This window comes from Coptis chinensis, chromosome 6 (genome assembly GCF_015680905.1).
Source record: "Coptis chinensis isolate HL-2020 chromosome 6, ASM1568090v1, whole genome shotgun sequence".
NCBI lineage: Eukaryota > Viridiplantae > Streptophyta > Magnoliopsida > Ranunculales > Ranunculaceae > Coptis > Coptis chinensis.
This window is the reverse complement of record NC_141461.1, coordinates 5,415,704-5,435,028: the sequence shown is the minus strand read 5'-3', so window position 1 is coordinate 5,435,028 and position 19,325 is coordinate 5,415,704. Positions and strand designations below refer to the sequence as shown.

The window sequence follows — 19,325 nt, the reverse complement described above, 5'->3', positions numbered from 1 at the left end:
CGAAGAAGTAAATTTAGTCTCTCTTAAAGGTACTTTTATTTTTCCCAATATCCCTTGAACTCGCTCTCGATTTTTATAATTTCCTAATTTTCTATCGTTAGTTTGTTGCCAAGTTCATGATAAGCTTACTGATGTACATGTAATGTGTAAAGTAAAGTTTTTCATCTGTCACGGAAAATAAATCCAATGCTAAAATTTATAGGTTGTTGGTGAGTAAATTTATAGGTTTTTCATCTCTTGATTGATTTCTAAAGCATTTGCGCTGGGTTTATTTGCAGGTATCCTTGAGTGGTTGTTTATTTTTCTACTATTCATTAATGTTGTGTTCTCATACTTGGACGGTGCTGTTATATGATTTTTTTTTTTTTTTTTTGGTTTTAGAGAGAAGAACACGTATTGCCAAATTACACCACCTGCCGAATGGCAAAAGAGCTATTGCATCTAGAAATAAAAGACTTATAAGAGACTATAGAATATTGTCAATTCGATTAACAAAAAATCACGCAGAAGGAAAAAATAAAATAATAAAATGAAGGGAGGTTGTCCTCCTATAAGTGGAACTACCAAATGAGTCCTGATTATTCCACACTTACAATGGAAGACAACATGAGTACATGATTTGTATACCTTCGGCCATAAACAATCACTACTAACTGACAAAAATTTGGTAAAGACCATATGAAGTTTCAAAGACGCATGCAACCATTGGCAGATCACACCCCATCATATACAGGGAAGCTTTAAATTAAAATGTTCATTTGCCACTTCAATGCTATCATGCACTTTCTTGGGGAAGAATGAACTTCAACTGTCATTGATCTAACTTTGCTTGTGAGGAGAGCATAGGATCAGGGTCAATTCTGAACCACTTATTCCAATTAGCAACACTTTTATCGCTGGACGGAAATCTGGGAATGTTTGGCAGACTATTCACACTGGTAACACCTTTCTTATGTACTTGAAATGCACTCAGCAATGCTCCTTGAAGTTGGCTCCTCGCAGGAAGCTTTTCATTCATCGAATCGAAAACAGAACAAATTTCATCGAGCTTCGGGCGGTGTTCACGTGTTGAAGTATATAGGATCTTGAACCCAACCACTGCTCAAATTTGAACCCTGCACTTTCGCATTTGTTGTGTCATTGTCCTTTGCAACTGATAATGTTGGGTTTGTCTTCTCAAGCCTCTCATCCAAATCAACCTCCTGAACTTGACTGGATGGAAAAACCTCATCTAGAAAGAGACATATAACAACACAGTCGTCACTTTTCGACGTAGGAAACTTGATTCTACATGCTCGCACAACACAATCTACAACAACTCTGGCTGCTGTTGTCTGACTTGGGGCAGAGGCGACTATATCCACAACTTTCCATGAAAATTAAATGCAAAAATTATATTTCAGCTGTTGGAACCAATAAGGGAGTAAACAAAATCAAAGAAAAAAATGCTCCAGAGGGTGATTACATGACAGCTATTATCTCAACGAAAATAGAGATAAATGTATATTATCTATCATAACATGAATCAATTGCAAACTGGTAGTGTAATATGGTAGCTGAATAAAAATCGTACGTTGATTTATAAACCAAGTCTTAACCATAGAATATGACCAGTAATGTTATTACAAAAATGAAACATAAAACATTTAGGAAGATGATGGCATGACTTACATAATTAACAGTTTATTCAATGAATCGTCTACCATCTCTTCCTTGACAATATATGCATTAATAACCATGATATGTTTTGCATCCAATCGTCTTGCATTCTCACTTAACCCCACAACCTACATTCTCGCTAATCAACATAATCTGAAATATAACCTAAAAGGACTCTACATCATCTGTCGATGTGAGTCAATCTCCAGCTTGTTAACTCCATAGGGGCTTATCTCCATTTAGTCTAAGTACAATGCAAGAGAGTCACACTCAATCCATAAATTCTTCCAGTTGCTCTACACAACACATTTTACTAATACGATTGCCAAATACTCAGCTTCACAGTTGCTGGCAATGCCTAAACCTTGTGTCAAGACACAAAGTATTTGATTGTCACTGTCTCTAAAGATAGTTAGCGCTCCACTGTTTCTAGTATTGCTTATGGAAGAACCATAATTCCCTATACATGGTCTTGTTTCAATGCTTAATTAGTTGCTTACCTTGATTCTTGAAGTTGTCATGACCGGTCGTGACAAATGGTAAAGCAAACCCATGAGCTCATGTTGGCCCCATGTTTGAATTCACTGAAAAAGGTGTTGAATGCATCATCTCCTCCGCCAACAGTTTTGTCACTTGGCATTTGGCCATCAGGCTGACAAATGAATACACAATTCTTAACATAACATAACGGTCCATACTCTTAACCAATCATTTTTCAACGTAACATGCATTTAGATCTACTAAAATAAACCAATCAAATTTCAGATAAAAAAATACGATCTGTTACATTCAGCGTAGAATAATAAGCCTAGATCTAACATATTCTACACACATATTAACTCTAGATCTAACAAACTCTTAATCGAGAATGAGAAAACAATAAAACATGTTTCAGATCTGAATGATTGATTAGTACCTGGATGCCGTGCTCGAGGCAAGAAAGTTCCAAAGATGCATTTCGACTGAATACCCGGCCGCCAATGTGAATCGATATGCACTCCCTCATTTTTTAAGAAACAAATCAGTAACGAATTGAGACTATTAACCTCTATTGCAGATATAATAGTCAGACTTATCATGTAAATTGTATTGCAAATACTTGTTAATATAGTTTTTTACTTTTTCTTTGATCACTGTCGCTGGTGGAATGATACATGTATTCGTCTCTTGCATACCCACTTCGAAAAAAAGAAAATAAGAGTATACAAAAGACATGCGTTTTTCTCTTTTCTTTTTTGGTATTCTTTTTTGTAACCAAACATATATGACTGCTAAACCATAGGGTTAAAAGTATCAGTAAAAATCCATTCAATATACATATACCAAACTTAAAAAAAAACTCCAAAAAAAGATGAAAAAAAAATGTGCATTCATCCATCCATTTTGTTTCTCAATCGAATGTTCAATCACGCGTACCTGCATACCAGATTCATATACTTTGGAAGTTACGAATCCCAATAACTGTACACCAATTTAAAATACCAAAAGAGGCAAAAAGCTTTAACGCTACTAAAACCTAAATACCAAATCAACAAAATTAGATTATCGTCTTTAAAATGATGAGGGATTACAAATCTGATAAGAGAGGAGATTAACAATAGTCAAGTAACAAAATCCTCATAATTCAACTCTCTAGAACACTCAAGCATTAGCTAAATTGGGAACACGCTAAGGACTTCAAAAGGTTCCAACCTTCTAGGTTGCTCTTATAGGTTCCTTTATCTAAAAAGCAACTTCACACAACCAACTTCTACTTGTATAAACTAAGATGACAAATAACGTCCCACTAAAAGCAATATACACCAAAAGTCATTGCATTTTCTATACAAAGGGCAGGAATGGTTTCTATCGCTTCCATTATTACAGGAAAAATGATAACAAAAAATTGTAAGTTCATCTAGGCATTTTAGATTACACAAAAACTAACTCAAATTATTTTGAGGAAATTTACCTTCAATAAACTTCCATGGTGTCTGGAATAAGATTGGGGACTCTCCAATCCTTTGAACAACTACATCATAAATCCACAACGTCAACATTAGACATGCATATATGTTTACGACATTCATGATTCGACAACACCTAGAATGTCTATTCAAACATTTGCCAATAGAATACATGGTAACCATGGTGTGCAAACAATTTGAGTATGCAAAACCCATAATCTAAGAGATTGTTGCAGAAGGTTGCAAACAATCTCTTACATAGAATTTCCGGGTGAAATTTAATCCGTATTCTACCAATGGATTCTAGAGATATCACTCCTTTTATTGACTGATCCATATACATGTGCTAGTCGTCAAACGTGAATAACCAAGGAGTTATTAACACTTGAAACAATATTAACATATTCTCAGCTAGGATTCTCTTATAAACAACTTTGATAATCTTATGGCTCGTCTAGAAAAAAAAAACAAAAGAATATAAAGCATAAGCAGTAGGAAGGAGGAATCATAAACAACGTACTTTCTTTTGCCCCATGAAATTCCACGTTGAACTCATTGGTTCAATCATTAATTGGCCTCATACTGTGGTCACTCGTCATCTTAATCCAAAGATGCAACTTCCATGTCTGAAGGTGCAAGTGTGAAATCTAGAGAAGCAAATGCAAGAATAAATTAAAATGAAATTAAGATTAAAAAGAAATGCACTCACTTACACAAAAACTGGAATTTAACACACATAATTGCTAGGTTTAATCAATGATTTATTGTTAACACTATACTTAATAGTTAATATTGTGGCTCATGTGAACCTATATCCAATGCTTGAAAAGAAATAATGAAAATTTAAAATAAATTAGAAAAAAGGAATTGCAAACAAAGAAAAGAAAAGTTATACCAACTGAATTGCTAGAGCATGGATGCCAATCTAAACTGTTGAGATGCACCTAAACTAAATTTTACAAAGATGCATATCTGATCACAACAATTCTATATAAAGTAAATAGCTTCCAACCATGTCTTGACCATCCTAGTGTCGCTTAAGATATATATACCAGATTATGATCTTGATTCTTACCTAATTGTATACTACCTAAGATCAATAAATAAGTATGCTACAAAACTACCATTAGGAAGGAAGTGACCCATATCCTATGCCCCTGACCATTTTCTTTTCCAATATATATAACAATACGTAACACAACCAAAGAGAGATATTTTCAAAAGTGTAAAGGCATTATTTACATTCATTTATGGTCCCAGTTGAAAAGTCTATATTCATTGTATCCTCAATTTTCCTATATCTCAATTCTAATAGCCGCAATGGCTTAGAAAATTGAATGTCAGTTTAGTTATCACCAATTACATTGGATATAAACAAAAACAAATAAATGAATATATAAAACATTTTTAATTAGAAATCAATTCATAGAATTTCAAGTGAAGAACAAAAATTGTGTGCAGTGACCTCAATACAATCATACAGATTTACGTGATCATTTCACAATGTGAAATCATAGATTAAAAAAAAAAAAAAATTAATGAATTTATGTTCATACCTATTTGTGAGCATTATAGGATAGAGAGGGCATACCATATCCACCATTTTAGACAATTATTAAATACTTTGATCTGCAAATAACACCTGAGAGATGGTGTGCAGTGATACAACTTGTCATTGATCGACTCTGGTGGATTGTCGAAATTTCATTGTCATATAAGTATGACTCTGGTACGTGGTAATGAAAAACCAATCTGGTTACAGCCATATGCTTCTTTTCACATATACATTACTATCCATTCTTGTAGTCTTGCTATACCTGGTTACAAAGGAAGAAATTTCAAATTCTATCTTGATCATACGACTTCCATCTCGTTATACTGAAAATTCATGCATGCAACTTTCCAAATTCCAAACCTTGAGTTCTGCATCTACAAAAATTCCAATTGAAGCAAAACATACAAATTCTACAAATAGAGACGATGACTAACCTTTTTTCTAGTAACAACAATGTTCAATAGGATAAAAAACCAGCTTTGAATAATTATAGAAACTATTTCTAAAAGACTCGGTATCTTTTGAAAGAGTAGGAAATGTATTTGTAGTTTGCATTGGATTTCTTTTATATTCCATTATTCCCACTCAATTTCTTTGTAGAATCGTTGGAAATGAATATAGGATATCGAGTATAACAACGTCAGTATACTAAGCATAGATGCCTATTGCTGACTAATATTGCAAACCAATCAAGAAATATGCAACACAATTGATACTCCCATTTAGATAAAACAGTAAAAGATAATAGATACAGTGGTCATCATGCATAGATGTCATTCTGAAGCTACGAAAATCATCTACACTGGTTTGTAGCTAAACGTGTTCTTCTCGTGAAATCAAAATAGTCAGTCATCATTGGATTAATGAATGACTCGTCTGGACCAAGCATCGTGGATTCATAATAAACACCATAAAACATAACGTTCATATTTGAAGGCCAGTCCGACCGATATAGCTATCTATAGGCACCCACCTCAACACATTCTCAGAGGAAAAGACCATGCACATTTAGTTTGACCACATACACAAAACAAAAACTTGGAAAATGACATAAGCAGGAGAACAAAATACCTGATTTATATGACCTAACTCGAAATCCACTCAAGTGGCGCCACACCCACAAAACAGGAAACTTGGGAAACATGACCCTGTCATGCAATACATGTATAAGCAAATAAGAATTGACTTAATTGAGAAGGATGTGATGAGGAGAGATGTTAGGCCTAGAATTCTTCCGATTCTTCAACTCCTCAAACAACTTCATAGCAGCACCAACATTCTCGTCTTTACAATACCCGTCAATGAGAATATTAAAAGTAACCTCATTAGCAACAATATTACTCGACACCATTTCTTTAAGCAACGCATCCGCCTTATACATTTTCCCAACTTTTCCCATCTTACAATATCCATCAATAAGAGTATTATAAGTAACAACATTCAGAAAAACCCCCCAGACCTTCATATCTTCAACTAAATCCCTAGCCTTATTCAACTTCCCAACCTTACAATAACCATTAATCATAGTATTAAAACTAAACAAATCCAGCTCAACTCGCCTCCTAATCATCTCTTTATACACACCTTCTACATTCTCAATCTCATTCTTCTTCACTAATGCACTCAATAAAGGATTACACTAAACAACCGATAACCTATATCTATAATCCGAACAAAAATCATGAGTACACTTCCTTTTCCTTAAAAAACACATCACAAACATGATAATTCCGATTTTCACAAACTGAAATTCAGGTCACAAAAGAGATCAGACAAAGTAAATTCATTAGAATCTTTTTCCTATACTAAATCTGAAAAACCAAGCATAATTATAAGGCTAACGATATTTAATGTGTAAGTAGTATATGAAATACATACCCCAGAATGAAAATTCCTTAAATTTGCATATGATACATATGTGATATGCATGTGATTTCATTGTGCCTGATCTATGTTATAACTACAAACATAAATAATTTCAGGTTACAAATTTACACTAAAAACCAATAGAGAGAAGGATTAAATTGTGCATCTTTGGTTACATAAGTTATTTATTCTGGCCTAACATGGCATTTAGTTACATGGTTTAAGTAAAAAACTAACCTTTCAAGATCCTTACAGTTGGTATTTACAACATACTATCTTTTCATAACTTATTCCTGTAAGCAATGACAGTAACAAAAATACCATTAAAGTTTAGACATTGTTATCTTGGAGCTTTTCCAAGTAACCTATTCTAGTGTCTATATTTTCAGTTCGAGCTCATGTGGATAAGGTCATTTTGACGGGTTTAATATACTATTGATTGCTTAAGTACAATATAAAACCTTATTTACAAATACTTACCAATTCGTACTGTGGATTGGGTCATCTTTAAAGACACCCATTCATATTGTGCAATAATAGATATAGATGTGTTGATATAAAGTGTGTGTGAACCCCTAGGCTCTAGAACAGTTTTAACAAAGTTAAGAACAATTAATCGAAAAGCGAAAAACGAGAGAGAGTTTAATGGAACGTAGTGACCGGGCTGCTATGAATATTGTTCCAGAAATGAAGCTCGACTTTTTATATATTATGAAACAAACTAATTAAGTTTATAACCATTGTAAGAGAATGATCACTTTCCTAACATATTCTTATCCAACAAAAAAAAGCTGACTAAAAAGAAATTTGTTGCCTTCATATTCTTCTTCTGCAGTCAAATTTTTGTATTTGACCATATATATACATGGCCACGTTCTCAGTCAGATAAGTAGTGGTTCTCCTGCTGAATAACCTGCATCGGAGCGATCACCAATCCCCTTTTTAAAATCAATGTCACCTTATCATAACCAATCCAAATGGGGAAAAAAAATAAAAAATAAAATAAAAAAATAAGCAAGGCTTTAAATCGATTAATTATTACAAAAGATCATATAAGTATAATGGCCTTTTACGTGTACAATTTAATATTGTAGCTACATTAAATAAGTTATACCATTATGTAATCATTATCCCATATTCCATATTTACAATTTGTTAAAATCTTACTCACCTTCTCACAATTTTGTACAGTACCCATTTCTTTAAGCATAATATTTTTTTCCAACAATTTAATTGGATAAAAAAACACTTGCTATTAAAAGGTAGAAATCCTCAGTTACTTAACCTTTCCTACTTGAAATTAGACTGAAACGAATGAGAACAAATCATTAGGAATAAAAACCGGCATACAGACTTTGAGAAAGAGTGGTGTAAAACTTTCTACATAATCATATTATAAATTAGAAGTGAGATATTAAACTACATCATCAGGACCACTATCAATGATAAATTCAGTACTTCTGTCTTACTGTCAACTAAATGCTTGATGGTTTTCAAGGGTAGTAGTTATTATTCTGTAACAAAGGACTCTAATTCCACAAAATGCAAGATCCCACTTCTCAGATCTACTAAATAAGCACTAACAACAACCCAAAAGGCAAATTGACGAAGTGCCACTTTTTAAAACTTAAACTAAGAAATCAATTAACAGGGTGAATTAGGGCGCTCACAGACACCACTTTAAAGCCCTAATGCACCAAATTTCAGAAATAAACACACAATTGTTATGAAAATTTTGAACTTTATAAAGAAAGAGAGGGACGAAGTACTTGCTTGCTGTTCTTACCGTCAAAATTTCGTTCGTTCAAACCCAATGACTCGAATTCGAGCATCTCTTGTGACTTCATTATCTTTATGGATTAAGAAGTAAAAGAACCCTAAACAAAAAGAAAACCTGAATAAGAATGAAATTAACGACGACCATATATAAATAGTTAGAGATATAGAGATGAAAGAAGAAAGAGAAAATCGGGGTGGGAGACGTTGCCTGCAAACGGTTGAAAACGGCTTCGAAAACTCTGAAAGAAGGCTTTTCAGTGTTTGTGTTTTCTGTTTCAAATGTATAACTAAGCCAGTAAATGTTTTGTGGTTGGTGTCGAAAGCATCTACAGTTGAAATAGGCATAAACGCAGAGGAAGTAAGAGGATCAAATACAATCTTTTGGATCTCTCTTCTTGAAATTTTATAGGGCATGAACCGAGGCGGGGCGAAACCTTGTTAGAGAACGCCCACGCATCAAAGCACATAGTAGTCATTAAAAAGTATATCACCCTCAAGATTCTAAACAACCACATAGTCGGTCAAACAACATGTACAAAAACAACAATATTTTTTCTCGATTAACGGTTTCGTTCGTGCGGGTAGAGGAATTGGTCAACAATCGAAATCCATTGTGTCTCGGATTAACGGTTTCGCGTTCATCCGGGCAGAGGAATTGGTCGACTCATCGGAGAATCTCAAGAGTTGTTTTTAATTTTAGTTGTGGGGTTTTTTTTTTTTTTTTTGGAACAGTCGTGGGTTTTTGAGGTGGGTTTCCATTCTAAGTGGGAGATATCTCCCTTTTTTTTTAGTAATGCTTCTGTACCTCTTCCTGATTTATGGCGATTTGTGGGAGGAAGATACGGAACATAGGGTTCCACACGTCTCAGATTAACAGTTTGGTTCGTCTGGGTAGAGAATCTCAAGAGTTGTTTTTAATTTTAGTCGTGGGTTTTTCTTTTTTTTTTGGGAACAGTCGTGGGTTTTTGAGGTGGGGTTTCCATTTTAAGTGGGAGACATCTATCGCAGTTTTTTTCTCCACTTTACTTTTTAAGTGGTTCGGCCAATTTTTTCTCCACTTTTTTCTTAATCCATCCTGATTTCTCGTGAGTAAAAAGGGTACTTAAAATTAGCCTACGTGGACACCCTCAGAGAGCAGGAAAAGAGACTGCTATTATATATATATAAAGAAGTGTGAAATAGGGCCGGTTAGGGCTTGGTTAGGGTCGGGCTAATGAGGACTGAATTAGGGTCGGGCCTATGTTTTAGAATCTTAGCCTCTACCGCCTCTAGAAGGCATTAGGACGGTAGGCCCTAAACTCTGTGAGGGCTTTATAGGACTTAGGGTCGGGTTGGTCAGGGCCGGGTTAGGGTCGTTATGGCCAAATTCCCACCCCTAGGAGTATTCGAAATGACATCTTCGTTCATATAATGCATTTTATAATGTCACAATCTCGAGATCCTCATATTCTCAAAGACGGTTACCCATCTACGGTGGAGACGCACTTAGGAAAAAATATCCCTCAAAACAATTACGGCACCGTGCCAAGTGCGTAAAGAAAGTCGACACACCAAACATCAATCATTAACACAATAACACACGTATTTATAAAACAAAACAGAGTAAATTTGAGTACATGCACTGAATCACTGATGCACAAACACACGGCATAAAGACTTCCATGCAAAATTAACAGTACACGTCTCGAAATACTGTAATTTTTTTAAAAATGAATGCATTGGCCCCCACTTAAAGAAGAAAAAAAACGCTTTCTTCTCCAACTCTCCTTCCTCATTTATTTTCATTCTTCTTTAGTTTTCCTTTCCCATTCTTTACAACAACACACTATACACACAAAACCATCTCAGTAAGTCTACTCTCTTTACTCTCTTTAACGTTATTTTTTTGTTAAAAATCCGTTCTTTATCAGTATAAATGCAAGTTATACTGCTTTCATGTTACTTACTTCTTGTTTGGGTTTTCTTTACAAGTAAGTTATGCTCTCTTTTTATTCCAATCTGATGTTGTAGTTTTTTTTCAAGTCTTTGTTATGTGTTGGGCTGTTTGTGTACTGTGATGTAGGTGTTATGATTCATTTGATGCTTTTCTTTTATTAGTTTATGGTTTGAGCATTGGTTCTTTTCTTGTATAAATGGTCTAAATTTCAGTTTTTGAGAGGTTAGAATATGTACATTTGGTTAGTTTTGAGATTTGGGTTTTCACTGTTTTTGCAATAATGCCCCTAACTGCATGCAAGAAACCATCTCAGTGTTTAATAGTATTAATGGAAGTCATGGTGTTTAAAGTAGTTGATTTGGTGTTCATTTAATTAGTTATGCTCTTATTTCATTCCAGTTTAAAATGTTATATGTTGGGCTATCTTGGTTGGTAAAATGATTGATATGTGGAACAATATTTCCAAGAAACTGTGTTGAATTAGAATTAAGCAGGATTAGTTTTAGTGAGATTTTGCACTTGTAGAGTTTTTGGATTTGATAAAAGGATGTTAACTAGGACTGAGGAGACTATGATATAGAGAACTGTTAGTACCTTCAGATGCTTTCCTTTAGATTGAATTTACAACAGTCTATAGTAGATCTCATCCGGTTTTCACTGATTTTGCAGAACTTGTACAAAATGTATCATTATTGTGGTGCGGAATCAACAGAGTCTGGGGATAGAATTGAGGAAGATATTCCTTCTGAATTGGATGCCAGAGATCCTGCTTCATTATGTAAATTTTGTGGAGAGAGGATTGTACAGCAAGAGTGTTTGATCCAAGATGGACCGTCTCCGGTTGTAACTCCAACGATCAGTCCAGATAGTTTGTTAGATTCACTAGATACTGGCCAAAAGTATCTTAAATCTAGCTTCGCTAGTCCACTGAAAGGATTTGCTACAAGAATGGCGGAAGATCTTGAGGATAGTAGGAATAACCAGAATATATGTAGTATTGACGATAGACAATTAAGAGATGTAAAAATCCTTGGAGCTGGTGATTGTGCAGAAGGGACTGAGGGTGGTACTGATGGCCCTAGCCACTCGTTTCAACCTGTGAATGACGAAAAACCCCTTTGTGATACTTTTGATTTTGAAACAGATCCCAGTATATGGTTACCTCCTGATCCTGAAGATATGGAGGATAATGTAGAGGGCACTGTGGTTAACTACGATGATGACGATGAATGTAGTGATGTTGCGAAATGGGGAAAACCGTCATCATTGGGTAGACTGTGTGAAAAACGCAGCTCTAAATTTAAGGAGGATTTTCAGAAGGCAATGACATCAGTAATGAATGGAAAGTTTAAGAGCCTTGTAACTGAACTTTTAGAATCAGAGGGTATTTGCATCCCTAAAGAGGCTGGTGAGAATTGGTTGGATCTAGTCACTTCTTTGTCTTGGGAAGCTGCATTGCTTATCAAGCCTGATACAGTTGGTGGGAAAATAGTGGATCTAGATGGCCATGTGAAGGTGAAATGTATTGCAACTGGTTTGAGAAGCGAAAGGTGTGCTATTGAATTAGCTGTTTCTTCTATGCTTACTAGTTACCATAGATGTTATAAAGGTGTCACTGTATGACAGTAGTCCTAAACACACTTTATAATTTACAAATATTTTACTCATATTTGCAGTAAAGTGATCAACGGAATGGTTTTTAAAAAGAGTGCTGCACATAAGATCATGCTAACCAACCACAAAAATCCGAAATTCCTGCTGCTCAAAGGAATTCTTGGACAGGGTACAAGCGCGTTGTCTTCATTTGATTCAATGGAGAAGGTAACATTATCTAGCATTTTATTGCTAATCTTCATCTGTGGCTGGTGCTAATCTTTTCGTTCTGAACAGGAGAAGGATGATATTAAATCTATTGTTGAGATGATAGAGATGTGCCATCCAAATGTGGTTTTAGTGGAGAAAACTGTTTCTCGAGATGTCCAAGAATCATTTCTTGCAAAAGGAATAACTCTAGCTTTTGATATGAAGCTTCACCGGTTAGAGAGAATCGCTCGTTACACTGGTTCACAAATCTTCTCTTCAGCTGACAGTTTGATGAGCCAGAAGTTGAAGCAATGTGAGTCATTATATTTTGAAAAGTTTGTAGAGGAACATGGCATCGGAAGGGAAGGAGGGAGGAAGCCAGTTAAGACATTGATGTTTCTTGAGGGATGTCATAGACCATTGGGCAGTACGGTGAGTCCAATCCATCCATTTTGGGATTACTTCATGTGTTGCAGTTTCTTTTATTTCAATGATGCAAATAAATTTTTGTAGTGAACTTTTGAATTATGAAGGACAACCTTAGGATCGGGATACAAGAATTTTAGATACTTTTCATAAAGCAACATCATTATCTCCACAGAACCCACTCTTGCAATTATCTTCTGTTGCGTACTAGGTCCAATACATTTTATAATAGATAAACTCATACATAACTTGTTTGTACATGAAGATATACATACTTCCTTCGCATTGGTATAACAGTAAAACAAGATCTTTTTGTTTTTACGTACTCTTTTCTTCTCTTACCTTGTTGTTTGGTATTTTTTTTTTCAATGTGTTGCTTGTAGATAGTTGGTTGTTTTACTGAAATTACTAAATCTGGTGAGTGAAAATCAGCGTTCACTGCAGATAAAAGTAATTTTGTAATTCTAAGAGCTTTCTTCTGTTGTTGTTGTTGTTGTTGTCGTTTTTTTTGTAGTAGATAAAAAAAAAAAAAACCCTATTCTGTCGACTTCTAATTCCACTAACACTTTCAGGAACAACCTATCAAGAAAAACATGCTTGGACCCCTATCTCTATCAAATCCATGCTTGTGCTTCCATAAAGGCACCTGTATTTCACGATTTTGTATGATATCTGCCAGCCTTCAAAAGGGATTATTGATGTGGTTCTTGTCCTGCAGATTTTGCTGAAGGGAGCTCATAGTGATGCACTAAAGAAGATCAAGTCTGTGGTGCATTCTGCAGTTGTTCTGGCATATCATTTAATTTTGGAGGCTTCTTTCCGTGTAGATCAAAGAGCAATGTTTTTAACTATCTGTTCTGCAGTGGATGATGAATGTTCTCAAGAACATCTGCCAAACACCTGTAAAAATGCTTATTCTGTGAATGATTCCTTATCTGAAATTGCTTCCTCATTGACTATGGATATACCTATTTCTGAAGGAACCTCGTGCAACTACAACATGGATATGGAGCAAAATTCTGCTTTTACTGGATTTAGTAACAATATAACTTCATATGAGAAAGAAACTGGTCAAAATAAACATATTCATCGTAATATGTCTGATGACGTCGATGACTACCAACTGGAAAGTCCTCGTGATGAAGCGGTGCCAACTGTTCATCTAGGGAGTGTATTGTCAGCTATCTCAGCATCTGTTAAGAAAGTAGTTCGAGACCGCTTTACTTTATCTTTCTCTCCTTCTCATCATTCTTTCTCCTCAAACTTTCACTACAAGGAAAGGGAGCCTGGCCAGAGTATGCCTGTATTGCCTCTTCACACACCTTCTGAAGAATCTACCTATTTTGAAATTGAAGTAAAGGATAATGCTGATTTAGTGGTGTCGCCCGATACCAAATCACTTGGATCCATATTAGCTTGTAATGAAATCCCAATTGAACTATGCAAAGCTAATGTTAATAATGAAGAAGACCAAATGAAACTTAAGGATGACATCTACACAATGCTAGATGCTCAAAGCATTTTGTATTCAGTATCTAGTTGGAGTCTCTTAAAAAGGACTATTTGCAAGAAGAGGCATCTTTATCGTGTGAAGTACTACAGGAACTTTGATGTGTCCCTCGGGCAGCTCTTGCGTGGTCTCTTGCTTAATCAGGTATGCATAGCTCAACTGTGTTTTTTTTTTATTTTTCAATTTTCTTAGCTTTCAAAATCATTTCAGTAAGTTATTATTATTATTTTTATTATTATTATTGATTTATGTATTTATTTTTCCTTCTGTTTTTTTCCCCACGAAATCGTGACAGGAGTGCTCCGTTTGTGGTGATCCACTACAAGCTCATGTTTATAATTATTTGCACCAAAGTGGGAAGCTCATGATACGAGTCAAACAGCTTTCAGTCGAGTCGTCCCTGCCTGGTGAAGCTGAAGGGAAGCTCTGGATGTGGGCCCAATGCTCAAAGTGTGTGCCCGTGAACCAGAAACAGAGATCTACACGGAGAGTGGTAATGTCCAGCGCTGCTCATGATCTATCATTTGGAAAGTTCTTGGAGCTCGGCTTTTCAGTCCACTCTGATACTAACGAATCTAGCTGTGGACATTCACTCCAAAGAGACTACCATCATTTCTATGGGTATGGGCATTGAACTCATAAGTTTTTCAGTTTCTTTGTAGAAAGGTGGGATAGACTGTTCCAGACCTTAACATGAACTAAATACCATAGGAAGTAGATATTCATCATCAGAAAGGAGAAGGAAAATGTCAAATATCTTTTAGATATTCATCATCAGAAAGGAGAAGGAAAATGTCAAATATCTTTTTCTCCCACAAGTGGAGAACTTCAGCAATTAGTACGATTGTTCCATCTTTAAATAGCCAAACATTTTGTTCACAGACATCCTGTAGGTAACTTGTGTTTACATCTGCACCTATGTGGCTATACTCGCAATAAAGTTATATTTTCTAATCTCATATCTGTAGAATACTTGATTTCTCGAAAATCGTGTTTTAGCATATTGTGATAAAGTCTTATTGTAACATCAGTTAATTGGCAATCTGGGACTTGTTGAATTTTGTCTTTTACTATCTTTTGATCCGTGGTGTCTTTGGCTCATCACAGATTGGGAGCTATGGTTACAATGTTCACATATTCATCAGTCAATATCTATACGGCTTGTATGCCACCACCTGTTTTGGAGTTCAACAACCCGAATGGACAACTTTGGATCAACAAAGAAGCAGAAACTGTAAGTTTTTTGCTCAAAACAGTCCATTTAATGATTCCCAATGTTTATGTGTCTTTACTGCAAATTTATATGCAAGTGATTTTTTGTTTCAAAGGTTTGGAAGAGGGGGATGCTACTGTTCAACGAGGTTGCTAATTTGTTGCAGAATAGAAAATCTGAATTTTGCAGCTCACATTCAAAGCTATCCTTGGACCTTACAAGTTTGTTGAAAAAACTTTCTGAAGTTGAGGAGATGCTGAATCAGGAACGTTTCGAATTTGAGGTTAGTGTTGTCATGGTTTCTTTTAACACCTTCCTTCTGTTTATCGCATTCGACTATTAAAATGATCTTTATACTATTACTTATTCTTCCTTCCCCAATTTCCCATTTGAATGTATTGTACTTAATCAGTAGCAGACTAGCATCAGTTATGATCTCTGCCTTTTTAAACGAGAATTCTTTACATGCTAAAAGCAACTATATCAACACCGTAGTGTAGCTAGTTTGTTTTTCATCATTTTTTAAATGGGGGTAAATGCCCTTACCAGATAAGCAGGTCCTCGAGGGCGCTATTTTGGTTTATGTACATGCCTGACCCAAGGTTATATTGGCCATTGACTGATCTTCTGGTTCTAGGTTAGTTTCTAAGTGTGATAGGACTTTTCTATTTATTCACATTTATATTCCACCAAGACAAATAAAATCTAGTAATCACCAAAGTTTGACACACTTTACAGGATGCATAGTCACAAACTTTGGCTATATTTGAAATCTAAAAGTTTGAGTTTCTGAATCATGTTATGGTTGTACTTTAATTTCATAATTAATTCATTGAGATTCTGACATAGAGTATGATTTTTCTGCCTTGTCTTTAACAAATAGGCAAAACTTCAGGAGATCAATAATAAGAACGAGCATCTGGGGAAGGCTGTACATGAGCCTCTCATCTTGAATAGATTAATCCAGGAACTTTTGCTCGAGTCATATGTTTGGGATTGGCGTTTGCAACTTCTTCTGTCATCTGATTTCGGAAACATTAATACTAATTGGGCTTTAAAATCAACACTTCAAGAAGTAAAATTGATGCAACGGAAGGATGGGATTGAGGATCAGATATTTGAGGGAAAAGCAAATTCTTCAGAGGATGTCTCTGATGGGAAAAATGCTATTATTGTTGATCACAGCAAGCACATTGCTTCCTCATCTTTTAGTGATTGCGACTATCCTGTAAACCGTTGTGGCAATGCCGATGCAGAACTTGAAATCAAGTCGAATGGAATATCTGCTGGCAAAGGTGAACATTCTTTTAAAGGATTCCAAGCTTCAGAACACCAGTATGAACTTTTTGTTCCAGAGTCTGGGCACCTGAACAATGCAATGAATAGCTTTGCTGATTCCCAGGCTGATGGAAGGCCAACCATGGGTGGTTTGAACATTGACAGCACAACTCACAATACTGCATCCGCTGCACGTGGAATCGTGGTTGAGACTCCTCTTGGTCAAGACTCTCCTTCCAGTCTCTCTCATCTCTTCCCTAGTCTTCTTGCACATGATAGGAAGTGTCAAGAGAAGTTACCTGTTTCTGAGCCATTGCAGATAAATATAAACATTCCCGTAGTTGAAGAGAAACTGAAACACAATGATTCTGTTACTGATATGAGTATTCATAATTCAGAGTTTGGTGAAGCATCATCTACGTGCAGTTCCAAGGGTCTGGACAGAGGTGCATCCATCTCACAGAAGTCACTAGTATCTAAAACAGATGATTCACAGGGCTGGGCGTGGAAACGTTTTTCAGAAATCTGTAAAGATTATAGTATAGATCTCCAGAGAGGTTACCTACAGAAGTTTGAATTCACAAGTAGTTATACACCAGGATTCCTGCCTTCGGCCTATCAACTGAACGCTGAGGAAGGTTCTAGATTGCACATCCCACTTGGTCCTGAAAAGAAATCTGTGCTGGCCTATGAGGGTGAACTCACAAGCATAATTGCATGTGCTTTAGCTTGGTTGCATGAGAGAGATACTTCAACTGAAGATTTACTTGAGAAGGATGCAAGGAAAGAGAAAAGAAACTTCAAAAGAGGAATGGAGAATGTATCTTCTCTGGATTGTGATATTTCTGTGGCATCATCATATTGGTCATCAAATGGTTCTTTGGATTCAGAAGGAATTAATTCAGGGGAAAGTGTTTCATCCGAAGAGTCTTACACCTCCTTTTCCAGTGTTGTACATCTGAAAGATCCTCATCCGGAGATTCACCTAGGTGTTCAAAAATCTCCGCAGAAAGGAAAATATTCAGTAATGTGCTTGTATGAGAAGCAGTTCCATGATCTTCGAAGACATTGTTGTCCATGTGAACTTGATTATATATCTTCTCTAAGTCGTTGCAAGAACTGGGATGCTAAAGGTGGGAAGAGTGGATCTCTCTTTGTGAAGACACTGGATGACAGATTTGTCATAAAGCAAATTCAGAAGAAAGAATATGATTCGTTTGTGAAGTTTGCCCACGAGTACTTCAAGTATACTAATCAGTCCCTCAACTCAGGAAGCCAGACGTGCCTTGCAAAAATACTGGGCATCTATCAGGTTGGTTACCTTTGATCCATATGTAAGACAACATTCTGAGTAAACCTTTACTAATGTGTTTGTTTATCGTCTCCCGTTTCTTTTTATGCAGGTAACCATTAGGCAGCCTAAAAGTGGAAAGGATCTGAAGTACGAACTGATGGTTATGGAAAATCTTCTCTTTGGTAAAAATATAACACGCTTGTACGATCTGAAAGGTTCCGAGTATGCTAGATATACATCTAATGCAAATGGCATTGGAGAGGTTTTGTTGGATGGGAACTTTGTTGAAGACATGAATGTCTCTCCTTTGTATGTTAGTGGGAAAACTAAGCATGCCTTGGAGCGAGCTCTCTGGAATGATACTTCTTTCCTTACTGTGAGTTGTGGTCTTTCTTTTCCCACCCCAAATCTTAGTGGATTATTTTTTAATTATTAATTTTTTCTTTCCTTTTTCCTTTTGTTATGCTGATGTCTGCAGTCAATAAATGTCATGGATTACTCTTTACTTGTGGGAGTAGACATGCAGCAGCGTGAACTTGTATGTGGTATTATTGACTATCTGAGGCAGTATACTTGGGAGAAGCAGCTCGAGACATTGGCAAAGGCCTCCATTGTTCCTAGACATGCAACTCCTACTGTTGTCTCCCCAGTAGACTACAAGAAAAGATTCAGGAAGTTCATGTCTCTGCACTTCATAAGTGTTCCTGGCCATTGGTGTCCAGAGACATCTGCTGGACCTTGCAAGTGTTGTGGCGACAGAAGCAACTCTTTTCAACTGAAAAATGAGCTGACAGAAAACAGTTGAAGTTGTGCTTGATTCTTACCACCAAATGTATACCCTATCACATTAGTGTTTCATATTGTATTGTCAATATCTCAAGGACTGTAGATAGATGTCTCGTCAGTTAACACAACCCAATATTTTTTACATTGGGGTTGGTTACATTTTTATAGGTCCAAATGTACATTGGTTTTTCATTCTTTGATATTGTAAAGAGGAAAGGTAATGGCAAATCATTTTTTTTCTAACAGAGATAATAAAAGTACCATTTTACAGAAA

General features: G+C 35.8%; 1 protein-coding gene and 1 long non-coding RNA gene across 9 annotated transcripts; one reads left to right on the top strand and one right to left on the bottom strand.

The window, feature by feature from the left end:
• Positions 1-2,175: 2,175 nt before the first annotated feature.
• On the bottom strand, positions 2,176-9,197 carry LOC147491005 (uncharacterized). 7 transcript variants are annotated; one of them, XR_015199177.1, is made up of 8 exons: positions 9,014-9,197; positions 8,813-8,903; positions 7,841-7,939; positions 7,264-7,319; positions 5,197-5,534; positions 4,126-4,252; positions 3,611-3,670; positions 2,667-3,075 (listed from the first exon to the last, which is right to left on the bottom strand). It is a non-coding gene; the product is annotated as an uncharacterized LOC147491005 (long non-coding RNA). The 7 variants fall into 7 exon arrangements; XR_015199180.1 differs by lacking the exons at positions 2,667-3,075; positions 3,611-3,670 and adding an exon at positions 2,176-2,311; XR_015199179.1 differs by lacking the exons at positions 2,667-3,075; positions 3,611-3,670 and adding an exon at positions 2,636-2,660.
• Positions 9,198-10,488: 1,291 nt separating this feature from the next.
• Positions 10,489-19,325, top strand: FAB1D (FORMS APLOID AND BINUCLEATE CELLS 1A). 2 transcript variants are annotated; one of them, XM_086565807.1, is made up of 11 exons: positions 10,489-10,652; positions 11,411-12,291; positions 12,418-12,562; positions 12,632-12,976; positions 13,689-14,624; positions 14,776-15,101; positions 15,588-15,714; positions 15,809-15,976; positions 16,577-18,283; positions 18,375-18,641; positions 18,744-19,325. In XM_086565807.1, the coding sequence occupies exons 2-11, from the start codon at positions 11,423-11,425 to the stop codon at positions 19,068-19,070; spliced, it is 5,217 nt and encodes a 1,738-aa protein (XP_086421933.1). In that variant the 5' UTR covers positions 10,489-10,652; positions 11,411-11,422; the 3' UTR covers positions 19,071-19,325. The 2 variants fall into 2 exon arrangements, with proteins under 2 accessions (XP_086421933.1, XP_086421934.1); XM_086565808.1 differs by lacking the exon at positions 10,489-10,652 and adding an exon at positions 10,658-10,775.

Excerpts from the sequence above, each read along its gene's own strand:
- FAB1D (XM_086565807.1), top strand. The coding sequence starts at position 11,423 with ATGTATCATTATTGTGGTGCGGAATCAACAGAGTCTGGGGATAGAATT. Across the intron at positions 12,292-12,417 it reads ACTGGTTTGAGAAGCGAAAG|TAAAGTGATCAACGGAATGG; the intron begins GTGTGCTATTGA and ends TCATATTTGCAG. Across the intron at positions 14,625-14,775 it reads GTGGTCTCTTGCTTAATCAG|GAGTGCTCCGTTTGTGGTGA; the intron begins GTATGCATAGCT and ends AAATCGTGACAG.